The 16,840-nt window shown below is 48.0% G+C and overlaps 1 protein-coding gene across 5 annotated transcripts in view; it reads left to right on the forward strand.

The window, feature by feature from the left end:
* The window catches only part of INPP4B (inositol polyphosphate-4-phosphatase type II B), a 3,177,224-nt gene that overhangs the window by 2,033,226 nt on the left and 1,127,158 nt on the right, over nucleotides 1-16,840 (forward strand). For all 5 annotated transcript variants that reach the window (XM_069631181.1, XM_069631178.1, XM_069631177.1 and 2 more), the window contains one exon: nucleotides 594-741. In XM_069631181.1, the coding sequence (XP_069487282.1) occupies nucleotides 594-741 (148 nt within the window). The remainder of the gene's footprint in view (nucleotides 1-593; nucleotides 742-16,840) is intronic.

The following is a 16,840-nucleotide window of genomic DNA, read 5'->3' on the forward strand; positions in this document are numbered from 1 at the left end:
CGCCAGACACCTAAAGAGTTCCATAGTTTCCTAACTTACCCTGATGTGGATATTTGGATTTCCACCCGCATAAGGTACCCAAATAATGGGCAGATTTGGAAGATTTGGCATGTTAATAAATTGCGTCTGTTCTTAAAGGGTAGAGCTAGGAAAGGTTCATATCCGTGGTCCAATACTCAGAATCGAGCTAATTACTCTCTGGTGGACACACCTGAACATATACACTTGGCATAGCTTTTAGAATTTGTGCAATTCTCCTTACCTGACATTTCTGTATATCTTGAGCATTTGGTGCACATTTCTGTAAATGCACTAAAAACTGGCGAATTTCTGAAATCTCCTCAGCCATATAGAACATGTGTTGTTGAAGTTTTATTAGATGTGCCACCCTTTCGTAGCAGTGGTGTTGCTTCTGTGGCATTTTCGCAAAGGTGGGATTGGGTGATTGGCTGCCCTTTCCACCTGTGGCCCTCAGGTTTCTGCTCAAGACGTATACTTTTCATGTGGTTCCATTAGGAAAGTTGGAAATATCTGTCAAAAATGCCTAGTGATCCATTTTAACGTTTTCATTTATTATTTATTTCTTCCAACAGTGTTAAAGAACCCCACCTGCAAGCTGTACAGATTCCCTACTTCGGATAACAAATGGATGTGTGTCCGGGAGCAGATGACAGAGAGCATAATGTCTTTCCATATCCCCAAGGAGCTTCTTACTCTCTACATTAAGGAGGACATGAGGAGGTAACTGGACATGGGGAGGACCAGTCTTAATGTGTATTTCTTAATAGGAATGGCATGTACAGGCATTACTCTTACGTCCCGTCCCCTTTCATCCATAGTGTATGGGGCGTCCCTTCCAAGGGACGGGAGACAGAACCTTTTTCACCAAAAAAACCCTTCTTCCCCTTTAAATTTAGAGTCTTGCGGGGGTGCGGCCCAGGGAGCATGCGCTGCCCTGATACCGCCCTGCAGTGCCACACCTCAGTCCCCTTTTCTGCATCGACGGAAACAAGACGAAATTCACCAGCACTCCTCGGTTTGGCTTCGGCCATGTAATTCCACGCGTGGATACTTCTTCTCCTTGTCTTTTTTTGTCTTTTCTATCATTCAGGTACTCGGTCCTCAGGCGTCACGCTCCTCCCCGGCGCATGTCAACTTCTACAGGGTTCAGTAGGTGTCTATCCTGCAACGGGCTCTTCCCAACTTCAGACCCCACACCCTCTGCCTACGTTGCCTTGGCCCAGACCACGGTTGGCAATCATGTTCGGCGTGTGAGTCTCTGTCCTCAAAGGCGCCGAAGTACAGACTAGCCAGGTGGAGGGAGCTCTTCCAGAGGATCTCAAGCATCGAACCAGGCCCAAGGTAGGGCCGATATTCTCCATCGCACCCCGCAAGGGAGACTCCTTCCCCGAGACTCTCCCGCGCAGGAGGGACCGGTCAGGTCCTTCTACCGGTATGCTCACCGAGGCTGCTTCAATGACCGGCCTTCAGGTCGAGGGATCCTCGGATCATCCTGGGCACAGTGTTGAGGGACCGGAAGGTTCTTTTACCGGGTCTACACCCGAGGGGCTCCGCCCTTTTACCAGCACCATGGCCGAGGGGCTACGCCCTTATACCGGCAATACGTCCCAGGGGCTATGCCCTAATACCGGCAATATGTCCCAGGGGTGCCTAAACGCATCTCTACTGACCCCCGGGTCGAGGGTGTCGCACCTACCGGGCCTAGGCCCGAGGAGCAGGGTAGGCCTTGTGATCCACACGCAAGAGTCTTAGACCAGGCCGGGCCCAGCGGGCTGAGAACCACGTCGCAGGCACGTGGCAGGCAGCTCGACAAAATGGCTGCTCTGCCAGAAAGAGGCACTCATCCGATGCCATTCCAGGAATTCCACGAAGAAAGAGTGTCAAGGTGGGACTGGCCTCAACCAGGTACGTGGACTACAGTCTATCCCTCAGTTGAACAGGGCAGCTTTCCCTGGCGTCTATATGGACAGGGTATGCAGCAGCCACAGCAGCTCCCCGCTACCCTGTCGGCACCCCCTGCCACCTCTTTGGCCAGTGAGGAGGTGCTCTTTGAGTGGTTTCTCGGCCTCATAGTCACCTCGATGGGGGTTATCATCAAAGACGCCATCAGGGAAGTCCTCCCCGCAATGCTAGAGGTACCACAGATGCCTCCGTTGACGCCCCAGGCCCCGGCGCAGCCACCTCCTCCAGCCCCCCAGCCGGCTCCACATGGGGCTCCACCGCAGCCTCCGCCCACAGCCTCTGTACCACAGCCCCGGCTCCAACTACTCCTCCTCTCCCACAAGATCCTCCAGATCCGCAGGATACGGATGAGGAGGAGGATCCGGACACGCCAGCCTCAGTCAGGGCCTTCCACAAACGTGTTGCGGGTCTGGTGGAGTACCTGGGCCTCTCCCAACCCAAGGTCGAGCATCCGGCAGAGGGGGTTCTGGCTGAAGTCCTCACGCGACGCCCCTCTCCCAAATTGGGGATTCCTTTGCAGACCGATGTAGTCTCCCTGGCCAAGAAGGGATGGCTCAAACCCCACTCGGCCCAGCAGGTCAATCAATGCCTGGATGCCAAGTACAGGCAGGTGGAGGTGGATACATTCTTGTTTTTGGCCCATCCTCAGCCACACTCTTCAGTGATCGCTGCACATCACTATACTCCAAGCCCCAGTCGTCCTTGGCCTCGTCCTCTGCGGTGCTGCTAGGCAAGGAGGAGAAGATCTTGGAGGCATATTGCAAGAAACTCTATTCCAACACCTCTTTACATCTACGTCAGGCCAATGCCGATGCCATGCTGGCTGCTGTCAACCAGGGATTATGATGGGAAATCGCAGACTTCCTCCCGGGAACTCCTCACCCAGAGCCAATCAGGCTTTAAGGCAGGGCTAGCTGAAGCCAAGCTGGTGGTGCAGGACCTCATGGAATCCACAGTGGCTCATATCGATACCTCAGGCCGTGCCATCTGTATCGCCACGGACATGAAAGAACAGCCTGGCTCCAGGCAACAAAATTCAACCCGGATGTCCAGGAGCGCATTCCAGATCTACCGTTCAAGGGGCGGGGGGCCACTTCCACTCCTCTACGGACTAGGAACTGGACAAAAATAAAAACAGCTCACAAACAGCAAAGTCTTTATCCATCCTTACAAAGACCATGCCCAAATTGTACACCCAATCTCAGCAGCGCTCAGAAAGGGGTCGTACATATGGAGGGTTCCGCGGCTTCCAGAAACACAGATCCAGGCAGCCGGACCGCTCATCGACTCAGAGCTGGCTCAAGCAACAAAAGGCAGGGGGTGTAAGGGCATTTTCTTTAGTCGGTTAAGTGGCACAGCGAGTAGAGCGCTCGCTTTGACATCTGTGCAGAGCCTGCTGACACAGGTTCGAATCCCGGCGGGGCCAAACTCAGCCTTTCATCCTTCCGAGGTCGATAAAAGAGCACCACACACCGTGGGTAATAATAAGCAGCACTCAGATACCTGAGGGTTTGTAGCGCTATATAAATGCCTAATTATTATTATTATTATTATTATTATTATTATTATTATTATTATTATTATTATTATTATTATTATTTTCCAGTCCCCCTCATCATTGACAGCCTCTGAGGGAAAGAATGAATGACACGCCCCTTCGGGTCCACGTGTCTCTGGTGAAGGGCAGGCTTGCTCTCAATGCACATTTCTGGCACCAGAATTTCGTGGACCCCTGTATCCTCTCCGTAGTATCCACAGGGTACCGCCTTCAAATCCCAGCCTCTCCTCCCTCCTCCCCTCCACTCCCACAGGTTGGGACAGCAACTCTTTTGGCGGAGATCCGGTCGCTCGTAGAGAGCCAGGCAGTGGAGGAAGTCCCAGCCTCCCAGCAAGGCTTTGGCTTTTACTCCAGGATTTTCGCCATTCATTCGAAGAACCAGGCAGGCCTGAGAGTTGTGCTGGACCTTTCCACCCTCAACCTCTCCTTACCCCTGCAAAAATTCAAGATGGTTATGCCAGCTTTTATAGTGGAGAGATTGGACAAGGAAGACTGGATGTGCTCCCTGGATCTGAAGGACGCGTACCCACACGTCCCGATTTGGCTGCCCCATTGTTCTTTCCTATGGTTCAGGATCACGGGCTACCATTTTCAATACAAGGTCCTTCCTTTTGGCCTCAACTCGGCCCCCAGGGTCTTTACCAGACTCATGAATGCCGTGGCGGCCCTCCTCAGAGCGCAGGGTCTCCACATCTACCCATACCTCGACGACTGGCTGGTCAGGGTTACATCTCCGGAAGCGGTTCTCCACTCTTCCCAGGCCTTTATGAACAGACTGCACAATCTGGGCTTCTCGCTCAATCTAAAGAAGTCACAGCTGCAGCCTATGCAGACTCTAACATTCCTGGGCGTCATCTGGGACACGTGCTCCGAAAAGGTCTTCCTGTCAGAGGACACAATCTCGGCCATCAGGAGGCCCAGCGCCCACTTCCTCAGCAGAGAGGTGACCTCGGCTTGGTGTTACCAACATCTCCTGGGTTTACTTGCAGCAGTCCTACTAGCTGTGTCGCACACAAGACTAAAGATGAGTAGGATTCAGCTGCACTTCGTGGCCTCATGGACCCAGGAGCGGGGCTCCCAATTTGAGATGATCAACGTCTCTCCATCTCTCCACCCGGACCTACCATGGTGGTCCAGGGACTGCAACCTACGGACGGGCAAACCTTTTCGCCCGCCCTCCCCGCAGGCCACCATAACCACAGACTCCTCGCTCAAGGGCTGGGGAGCCACCCTGTACGGCCTCTCGGTCTACGGCACCTGGACTCGACAGGAGCAGGAATACCACATCAACTGGTTGGAGCTGAAAGCCATCTGGCTAGCGCTCAGAGCATTCCTACCACTTCTCAGGCCAAGGTTGTCCTCATCCAGACGGACAACTCGACCAGCATGTACTACGTTAACAGTCAGGGAGGCACCAGGTCCCCTCCTCTGTGCAGACTGGCGATCGGCATGTGGGAGTGGGCCCTGGAAAATGAAATTTACCTCACGGCAGTCCACCTCCCGGGGGAATCCAACCTGGAAGCCGACAGGCTCAGCAGGCTGGGAGCAGACAATTACGAGTGTCAGCTAAACAACCTTGTTATTCAGGAGATCTTCAACAGGTGGGGTCACCCCAACATGGATCTCTTTGCCACCTGGCACAACAAGAAGTGTCAAAAAACAAACAAAACCTGTTAGACACTAATAGGAACCCCAGTAATGCACTCCTATAGGGATGTGAATTATCCCAAGCTGTTTATCACACAAGGAGGTTGGGTGTAGCCCATACCCAATGTGAAGCTATACAAAGTTACTCTGTGACCCTAGGTCACTGTTATGTTTCTCAATAGGCAAGTTTCAATTAGTTGCTCCAAGCAATTTACTTATGTACCAAAATGGCTGTCAGTAATGTCTCACAACAAAAATGGATGCCACAATAGTGCATATGTACAATATTTTTTAGTGAATGTTAACGTAAATATCAAGGAGGAAAGTCAATTACACCATTGACAAACACTTTTTACAAACTGGTAAAGTGCTCATGTCCAGTAGTATAGCTCCTACTGGTTTATATACATCACTCATTCTAACAAATTAAACACATAATGATGAGGTACATAGTTCTGTTCCAAATTCCCCACAATTTAGTTCATCCCCAAATAAATCTTGATTAAAATTCCAATCTAATAGGCTCCTTGTGATGAAAATAAAAGTTGCCGACACATTTCGGACAGGGCTAGATGCCTATTATTCTTTGCTGGATTGCGTTCAATTCTTGTGTCAACAATGTGTACAGGGTTTAAGACCTGAAAATAATGTGAGTTGTAACATAATCTTAGTGTCAATTTAGTTCCTAATATTGATTCTGGCAAGTTTAGTGATGCGTACTTAATGAAATTATATAACTGACCTCAGAATGTCTGGGCCCGTGCAAGTAGCCAGTCAGCGTTATGCCAGGCTTCTGGGCTGGCATCCGGACCGCCTTAGGGTTAGTCGCAGTAGCACGAAGCCGCTGCAAAGGATGTGGAGCGGTTGAAATCGGTCCCAAGAGAACCTAAAAGAATATATGTATCTGTCACTGCAAGGGTTACTAATGAGCCCTATATATAGCCAACCCGCTTGCTGGCAGGTGACACCATGTCTCAGTGCGTAGAGTTGTGCCCATTTGCCTCCCAAATGGTGTGGTCCCAGCTTGGTGCTCCGCTCCCACTTTCATGACTAAGGGTGATAATTCACCCCGCATATGTACATGGCTCAATCTAATTCCACATCCCTATTGTTAAAAGCAAGGATTACCTTGAGAAATCTCCTGCAGCACCCGTCTCTGAACGCTGGACGCTTTCGCCCGTTTGGACGTTGGTATGTTTATGGTGGTTGCCATGGACAACCCGCGCATGCGCGTGTTGATCCATGGCGGCCTTCATGGTGTGGGACCGTTACCTAGGTAACGCACCACGCATGGGTGGTCCGGTCTGTCCTCGTGTTTGTAGCATAAGTAAATTAAAGGATAAATTAAACACTATATGAGTGTTATAATCCACTTGATACGATGAACTGTGAAGGTTACAGGGAAGAGGCAACAATCTATAATGAGTCTAGACACTAAACGAGTGTCTATAGAGCACAGACGATTAGTAATGGCAGCAGCAATTACCTTGTAAGTTTGCCGCAGCCCCCATCTCCATACGCTGGACGATAGCATCCGTTCGGTTATTGGTGTGTTTATGATGGTCACCATGGACATCACACGCATGCGCGTGGTAATCCATGTCGGCCATCTTGGAGTAGGGCCGTTGCTAGGGTGATGTGCCACGCATCGGTGGTCAGGTATACCCCAGTATTACGGTGTCAATAGACCAGAAGTAAGGGTTGACACAGTGTGAGTGTCAAAAAATGGAGGTGGTGTGGTGCCGTAACTAGGGTAACGTACCACGCCTCTGTGGTACGGTTTGCCCTAGTATTACCGGTTCAATGGACAATGGGTAAGTGTAGAAAAAGTACAAGTGTCAGGATGAAATGAGAAATAATAGTGACAGGGAAAGAGGCCGTCATCCGAAAGGAAGTACTTTCGGTTGGATGCCCCATCCCTGTAAATAAATGGTAGACCCATGGTGGGTCTGAACTATGTGCAAGTGAACACTGATGAGATGATCAATTAGACAAAATGATGTGAATCATTAGGTTGAACAAATGAGGAGTCTAACATCCTAATTTTCCACAACGGTAAAGAAACTAGTTGAACCCCTACTTACACTAAAACCATCAGGACAGTAAATAGGGCATTTTTAGAGAAGTTGCACATTAATAAGCTCCTATATTTACAAAACCATCAACAAGAAGTGTCCCCAGTTCGCATCCTGGCAAGGTCAGGGCCCTGGCTCTCTGGGCAACGCATTTCACCTCCAGTGGACTGGCATGAAAGCCTATGCCTTTCCGCCCACTCCCCTGATCCACAGGGTAATTTGCAAAATCAAGGAGTCTCGCTGACTTCTCATTATTCTGATAGCTCCATGGTGGCCGGCCAGGCTATGGTTTGCGGGACTGCTCAGCCTCTTGGAGGTGCCCCCGATTCACCTTCCGATGGGCCCAGCACATCTTCTGGCACAGCAGGGGGGCAGAGCTCCACCCTGCCCCAGCACAGCAGGGGGGCAGAGTTATCCACCCTGCCCCAGGGAAACTAGCCCTCACAGCGTGGTACCTAAGCAGGTAACGCTTCGGCACCTTAGCCTCTCACAGGCCAATCAGGAGATCATACAGGGCACCAGGAGCAAAGCCACCAGGGCCCAGTACAAAAGCAAATGGGCCAGATTCTGCCACTGGGCAGACTCCAAGGTTATTGACTCCTTGGCTTGCACTTTGGACGACGTGCTCTCCTTTTCGGCGCACCTCGCTCATTCAGGTGTGCAGGTGGACACCTGCTGCACATACCTTGCAGCCATTGGGGCTTACAGGAACTCGGAGAAGGGCATTTTCGCCTCCTCCAACCAAGAGACCGCACCCTGTGTGGGACCTTAACATAGTCTTGGGCGCCCTGGGGCACAAACCATTCAAGCCAGTGGCATCAGTGGACATCAGGCTGGTCACCATCAAGACGGCCTTACTAGTCCGCCTTACCTCGGCTTGTAGAGTCAGTAATATCCAGGCGCTGGTCGCCTCAGAACCATATACCACCTTTCACAAGGACAAGGTAGTCATGCGGACACACCCGGCGTTTCTGCCCAAGGTTCCGTCTGTGTTCCACTTGAACGAGGATATAGTCCTTCCGACGTTTTTTCCCGTTCCCATGGACGAAGCACAGAGAGTGCTGCACTGCCTGGATGTCAAGCGTGCCCCGAAATTCTATTTGGACAGGACCAAGGGCTTCCACAAATCGGACGCCCTGTTCGTCACTTTCGTAGGCTCAAGACCAGGCTGTCGGGCTTCTAAGGCTTCCATATCCGGCTGGATGGTCTCTGCCATCAAAGAGGCGTACAAGGGCCAGCACAGGCCAACATGCATGCCCACGTAGTCCGGGCCGAGCCAACAGCCATCGCATTTCAGCGCCATGTCCCTAGGCAAGTCACAACCAGGGCGGACACTTGGGCCTCTCCCTTGGCTTTCTGTAAGCATTACTGTTTGAATGCCGGCTCTGGATCCGATGCGGCCTTTGGAAATGGCGGTTCTCAGCAACCTATTTGCTTAAGGAGGGTCTCCTCCCCACCCTGGGGCTACATTCAGTTGTAATCGCCCATACAGTATGGAGAAAAGGGGACAGAACATAAGAGTAATTATAAGTTAGTCACCGTAGTGACTAACATACTCTTAGTCCATAGTCCCCTTTCCTCCATACGTCCCACCAACCTCCCCCCTAATAATACTGGTGTCATTAGGCAATGTTAAATCTATTGTCGATACGTCAATGTGGACTGAGGCGTGACGCCGGAGGGAGGATTCAGGGTAGCACATGCTCCCTGCCCCCCCCCCCCCTCGCGCCTCTAAATTTAAAGGGGAAGAAAGTTTTTTCTAGTGAAAAAGGTTCCGTCTCCCATCCCTTGGAAGGGACGCCCCATACAGTATGGAGGAAAGGGGACTGTGGACTAAGAGTACGTTAGTCACTACGGTGAGTAACTTATAATATGTGCTACAATGGGTGTACAACGGAGAGCCCACCTGAAAATGAAATGGATGATGCTGCTCATTCATAGGACGACTGTGGGCTCTCCAAAGAGTAATGTGACGCACATGAAGGTTTGGGGGCTCTCCCCCTAGCCACTATTGCCTTTTCCAGAAGGAGAATGTTACCCACCGACCACACATTCCTAATGAACATGTATTCTTGCAGTGTATTCATTTTTCCATCATTAGGAGCATGACACTGATGATAAAAAAGGGTGATATTTTGAGATACTACCTGTTTATGGTCTTCGTTGGATTACTGCATGTGGTAATCCTTTGGAATGCTGCAGTCATTGCCTCCATATTATGAGGTCAAATGCAATGTAGTGCACCCAAATTCTAGAAGTGGAGCCACACATTTTAAAACCTAGACTGAAGTTTTAAAAACTGTTTCCCTTTTATTTGAAGGAAAATATAACTTACCTTCAATTCCGTAAAAAAATGTTTTCTACTCTACTGGCACATTGAAAGGGGGTGAACAAGTGGGCAATGCCCGCAAGCATACCACCTTTGTCATGTAATAAAAGGGGGACAGCATTGATACATAATAATGTGTGTGCTTTTACAGTGCTTTCTGGGGAAATATTCTAGCTTCTTAGTGCTGTAATACCAAGTGTGCTTTTAAAAAGTTGCACAGTAGTGGTAAGAACCTCTAATGTATGCCATCCATTTCCATTTTCAAAATGGAGGTGGGAATGTATTATATGAAAAAGTGAGAGATGCAATGCATATGGATTTCCAGAAATACTGGGTGCATTATTTCTGAAAATCTGCATCTGCTAATGCAGATTTTCCATAATGAGGGATATTTCCAAAAATACAACACAAGGTAAAGTCAATGAACAATTGCAGTGTTTTCATTCGTGAATCCGCCAAACCTATATTGAGAAGGAGATCATGTAAGACTCCTAAGTGAAACCTCTTTTGATATCACTGCATACTATTTGAGTGTTGTTGCCCAACGTGGAGTCACAAACCTTGCTGAGTGGGCAGGAGGTAGTCTTGTTTTCTGACATACTGACGCCCCACTGTGACTTATGAAAGTGAATCTCCTTGGTACAGAATATTGAGATTCACTTTCTGTCTTCAGATGGGCAGGCGAGTTGCCCGGCGTCCAGTACCTTGGCTGCATCTTCAGTATGGTGATTGTAGACTGTATGTACTCGCTCTGTGATAACTGATTTAATGTGTGGGGTTGTGCTCACGAAACCTATGAAGCAGAGGATGTCAAACATAGTGGATGGGGAATTCATCTTGGCTACTGAAAGGGCGGTGCAAAATGGCGGCCTCAGGAATTTCAGGAAATCTCCTTTGTGCGTAGTACAGGTTGGTGTTTACTATGTCATGAATGTAATGAAACACTTGAAACCAGAGAGGCTGTATCTTCGAGCATCTAACACGGGTGACAGTTGGGTCTTCCTACATAGTCGTAGCCAGGATTGGCTTACTAGTGGGGCTGGAAGCTAATGTAGTTGGGCCCACTGCAGTGACATTAACAGCTGTAAATGCCCACACACTGCTGCTGAGGGGGCATTTACAGAGTGTGGGTGGGCCTTTCCCGCTCAGGCTCTATCTACCCTGTGTACGCCTCCTCATGCTTACATCACTCCAGAACATGACATATCTTTCACCAGCATTAATAGCAATGTCCTCAAAACATTATGGGGCTAATTTGCACAAGGTTTTACTGACCTGTGTGAGCCAAGTGCTCACACGCCTGGGAAAGTCCCTCCTAGTGCAGGTGGCGTGCTTCACAACACTGCATCGGTCAGTGCAAAGGCTTTTGTGCCGGCAGATCAGAATTTAGCCCGAGTGACTGACTGACTTCAGATTTTCCCAGGGGTGCACATCTATTTGATGAATCCGAGCTGCGGAATACCCTGCTCCTAGTCTTCCTTGTTGGCAAACAAAAAGCATGTAAATCACAATGCTACAGCATTTTTGTATTTTCTTTTTTATTAAGCCTTTGGCTTTTTGCAAACATTTTGCTATACACAACGCAACCAATCATATATTTCCAGATAAAATGTTAGCTAAAACAGAACTGTAACACCTTATTTGACAGTTAAATTCATGAAGGAGAAACCCAATTTAAAAAGAAAACATTTCATAATAACTCAAATTGTAACACTTACATAACAAAAATACTACATAAACAAAAACGAATGGTAGCTAAAATCATCACTATGATATCACCACTGCATAGCACCCTCCACCAATCTTCGGCGAATAGTGCTTTGCAGTTTGCTATAATATTTCCTAATGCCAAAGTCCTCAGTGCCATCACTCCTGTACAGAATAGTAACACATGCTTTAGCGTTTCATATTCAGAGCAGAGCTTACACAACCTGAGTACACATTTAGTCCTTTCCAATGATCAACTAACTCGTAAAACTGCAAACATTGGATACAGATTAAAACGAACCCTCAGAAACTGATCTCTATAGTGTTGGCCGGGAAACCAGGTCCAGTACCCAAGCAGCTCATTCAGTGCGTTTGATTGATGATTAAAATGGTAAAACAACTTATAAGATTTGCAAACCGCTAGAGTTTTTATCTAGTCGCACTTCTACATGTTTGTTTTAACGGCCATTGGGTTGTAAGTCAAAAGGTCTAATTTGACGTCTAATGAATCTAATACCTCAACACAGTGGACCTCATCACGAGTTGGGCGGCATCCTGGTGGTTCTACTGCCGGGATACCGCCCGAGCTAATAGCATTACCGCCACCCAGCCGACGTTATTAGCGCCGGATCAAGGGTTGGGCAATAATGGGTATTCCCCATTCGGTCCATTGGACCCAATTGGGCATTTTCGGCGCAATTAGCGTGCGGTAATAGCGCCCATAAATTGGTGTTAAGTTGGTGCATTTACACCCAGTTTAGAGCTTGGGGTAAATGCTGCCGGACTCGTGATTGGGCAGACCCTTAAATGCAGCGATAATTGCGTTACCGCTGCATTTAAGGGCTACCACCCAACTCGTGATGAGGCCCAGTCTCTTTTCCACTGTAACAATGCCCCCTTCAGAAATAAAAACATAGAAGTACTTTCACCCAGAAGGCATTTCCGAAAAAAATGAAGTGTCCCAGCAGACTATCGCCTGCAAGGACAGCAGCCCTAATTCGCAGTGAATGAGCTGTATTGGTACACTCTTCGGCAGGCTCCGCACCTTTTGCCAAAAGAGGCCTTCCAACACATTCTACACTTTGGGTGATAATCATAGTTAAGTTTCCACCCATATGATAAAGTTGGGATAGCCTTCATCTTATAAAATTGTAGGGCTGCCAACAAGGTAAAGCACACAAACCGGTTATTCAGAACACACCCTTGTGCCTCCAGCCCCTTGGCCTTCGTTCTCAAAATATTCAAATTCAGGGTGTCTGAGATACTGGAGTTAATACAAAAACCTAAATAAATAACCGAGTCCACTCTTGCCAGTGGTGCCATACTAAGCTGCCACTTAAAATCAGCCTTACATGTTTTCTTCATTTAGTGCACACACAACACGGTTGACTTGGACACATTGACCCGTTATCCCATTAGTGGTGGCATGCTCCTGAAGCATATTCAGTTGCCTCTGCAGGCTGATTGCTGTGTGGTCCATTGGGACTATATCATCTGCATACAACATCCAGCCAATCGGCCATTTATTTATACCAGGGGGAAAGCTCTGGGGTTAGTCAAGGCGTCTCTGAAATCTGATATGAAAAGATTAACCAATGTGGGTGCAAGTGAGCAATTTTGTTTCAAACCCCTATAGGCACGAATTTCCTGGGTGAGTTTCCCTTAATTCAAGTGAACTTGCACAGACGATGCACTGTATAAAGCAGCTATAATTTCAGTCGGACCTGCCAGACACCCCCACTTTGACAGCTTGGCCCACAAAATATTTTGTTCAATGCAGTCAATGGCCAGCGCAAAATCTATAAAGGCAAGCTAGATGGAAGTGCCCTGGGATAATGCTCTTTTTTTTTAAAGTATTTAAAATGAAACCATTTAGTGCCAGGCCAACACCTTTCGCTAACCCTGGTTGATAAATATCAGCGTTGACGCTTTCTCTGATCCATGCCTTTAATTGAATAAAGACCACAGAGTCAAAGATTTTCCCTGGGTTGTCCAAGAGTGCGATCGGACAATCATTTTTGTGAAACGTCCAATCGCCTTTCTTAAAAATCAGAATTATCGCTCTCGATTTCCAAGAGGGTGAAATATTTTTGTTTTTCAGCCCTTAATCAAATAGTATGTATACACATTCTGTCCATTGTTCCAGACATTTTTTTAGGAGAACATTTGAAAGGTCATTTGGGCCTGAAGCTCTCGAGTTACTCGCTTTCTTAACAAGAGCAAAAAATATCCTGTTTATCATATGGAATATCCCTCTCCATTAATTGTGAATCACAAGTAAATTTAGCTTCATAAGTGCTCTTAGCAAAGGTACATTCAAAGTAATGGACCCAAACACCCTCTGATACAGCGTTAATCTGAAGGGCTGGCTGTGGGGCATCAAGGGCTTTGATAAGCTTCCATATGTCCGAGGTGTGCTTTTTACATAAGGCAACTAACTCAACCTGCTCTTATAATTTAATTTCAATTTCTTTGGCTTTAGCTTTCGCTTCTGACGTAGGTAGTTTACCCAATTTCCTAACCTCAGAACGGAGCTGTCTTTTCCACTTCAAATTCCACTTCAGGATCAAAAATATGTTTATGCTTACAGTGGGGTCTGAAGCTGCCTGGCCCTGAGGTAAAATAACTAGTTAAATGGGTACATAATTCACTCCCGCACTACAATTTTCCTCCAAGCCTGTGGCCAACGATTCTCTGAAACAATAACTTAAATTCTTCACAATTTCTGTTTGATATAACACGCGATTCCTCGCATGGCCACATTAAATGGACACACATTCAATCCTGGATTTCCCTCAGATTTCCCAAATGCCCAACACATCTTAAGAATTAAGTGGTCACTATGTGAAGTTGGTAGAACCTGAAATAAAGATACATGCATACAAATGTACCCAGAGATGAACATGTCATCTAATGTGGCAGTTTGCAACTCTCTGGTTGAGGTGGCCTTTGCAGGGACATCTCTTGTGACCTGATTGTTGAAAATATGAAGCACCCACGATTCCATAAGCGTGAACTGTGATAGCCATCTCTTAACTGATGGAGAAGAACAGTCAGAGGCATTTCACAAAAGCTCTGTCGGCTTATCAAAACACATCAGATTTAAGTCTCCACAAATTACGGCTGCGTTACATGCAAAATCAGCCAGACACTCGTCTAACAGCCACACAATCCAAAAATTCTTCTTCAGGCCAGGTGTCAGGTCCCAGTACATGCCATAAACATACCTAAAGCCGGGAAACTGACTGGATCCAAAAGTAGTTTTTCTACTTGTACAAATGGGTTCAGGGTTTTCCAAGCCACTATTTCTATGCCAAGGTCATTCCTTACTGCTATCAAGAGGCCCAAGGCCGGTCTCCCCTCAGAGCCCTTTATAGCAGGGTTTCATTAAACTGAAAAACATCTATTATTGGATTGGATCACAGCCAAGTTTCCTGCTTCAAAAGAATAACCTGGGTATCAAAACTAAAATCTCTAACCTGGCCCAGATGGGAAAAACCTCTAGTATTCCAAGATCCCAAGATAGTGTGCTTCTGCTGCCACCGTTGTTTCCGGACCAGCTGATTCCGAGTCCTGCAGGTGGGAGGTGTCACTCTTGGAGGGAGTAACACCCACCCGCCTGCAGGCGGACATGGAAACACCGGCTCTCTCATTGACGGAACCAGTGTTTCCATGGTCCCCATCCCCATCCCCATGGAGTCCTATGGGACTCCATGGGAATGGGGACTTACAGAATTCCGCCTCCGGAATTACCGGGTAATTCCGGTGTAATGCCCGGTGATTCCGGCAATCACGGAGGCAGAATGGTATTACGGGTCCGGCGGCAGCCTGCCGGTTTTTCCGGCACGGCTACCGCCAGACTCGTAATGAGGCCCAATGTCCTCCAAGGGGCCTTCAGAGGTTAGTTATTCCTTATTGACCACTAATGCTTCCGCAAGTCAGGACCATCTTAATCCTTGATCACTTTCATTCAGCAGAGGCTGGGTTGAGCACCTTGTGTCCTAATTTTAAAAAGCATTCTCGGAATAGCAGTGCCTTGCAACCCGCTCAACCCTCTCCTTGTCCCTGCTTCCTGGTTCCATTCCCCCCTCCCTCCTCCGACCCACCACACTCCCAGTGGGTAACTGGCCCGTTCGCCTGTGTGTTTCCTTTCCTGCCGGGCTCCGCTCACCACTTTCCTTCAGCAGAGGCTGGGGTGACCACCTTGTGTCCTTAGGCACTTGGTTTGGATTTATTTAAAAAAGCATTTCTTGGCACTGCACTGCAATGCTACCTGCTCCCTAATCCCCTTTCCCCCACTTCACGGTTCCCTTCGCCCCCTCCCTCCTCCCATTGGGTAGCAGGCCCTTCTTAGACCTTGCTAGGCAGCTCCCTATGGCGAGGGGCCGCATGGCTAAGGGCAATTCCTCTGAGGCAGATCCAAGTGGTGTCTGTCTGTGTCAGCTGGGGAAGCAAGAAGCCTGCAGCCATCATCCTGCTGCGACTACTAAAGTAAGTGCGGTGGATCAGGGGGGTCAGCAATCACTGCCCCCACTAAATTGGCCCCACCACTCTATTGTTTATATTGTAACATATTGAACTGTATTTCCTGGCCCTCTCTCTAGGAAAGTTTGCTTTTCCTTTGTTTTACATTGCTGTTTGTGTTGAAACTACGCCTTTTCCCCTATTTTTAGGAGAGTCGAATCTGGGTGTTTTTACATTGCTGGTTGTGTTGAAACTAGGCTTTTTTCCCTCTTTTTAGGAAAGTCTAATGCAGTGTTTACAGCGCGCTCCCCCCTTTGTCTTCCATCCACACTGCTCCTGCATTCTCCTGTGGTGTGCTGCACTGCTTGTTGCCTCCTTCTGTTTGTACCCTCCCCTCCTTTTCCCCCTGTGGTGCTCGGCTTTGGGCTGTGCTTTTTTCCTCCCTCACAGTCCCTTATTGCCTCCTCACCCCCTCCATGGTGCTCTCAATCTCTCCTATCTTCTTAAACTGCTATTTTATCTCCTATCCTATCCCTCTCACTAAGTCTTTTAAGAAAAAGTTCAAGAGGGATATCCTGATCTCAACCGCTTCCTCCAGACAGCCCATAACCAACATCCTCTTTGTTGTTCCCTCTCCAGACCTATGGATCCCCCATATGGTCTCGGGCCTCTCTCCTATCTCTTCCTAGCCATTAATGTTGGCACTCGGTGGGAGATCTGCTTGGCTTCTGAAGTATCCGTGTTATATCATGGATACAAGAGGCAATCATACAGTTAATTATATTTATTGGGTCAAATGATATAATAACATAAGTATGATAATATATATAAGGAAAGGAGGAGGGAGACTTCCTATACTATCGGGAGCTGGACAGTTATCATTCAATCCGGTGCTTCCTTCTAGAACTCCGTTGACACTTACGCTCCCAGTGTTCTAATGCTACTCTCCATACCATGATCAGGCATGTCCCTTACACATCAGGCAGATTCTGTCAGATGGTACATACACAATCATCTTGAATTTCCATTTCACTACGATCACTATCAGAATTATCCCCTATCCAATTCATGGTACTG

Source organism: Ambystoma mexicanum, chromosome 6q (genome assembly GCF_040938575.1).
Source record: "Ambystoma mexicanum isolate Mex_15411 chromosome 6q, UKY_AmexF1_1, whole genome shotgun sequence".
NCBI classification, from domain to species: Eukaryota; Metazoa; Chordata; class Amphibia; order Caudata; family Ambystomatidae; genus Ambystoma; species Ambystoma mexicanum.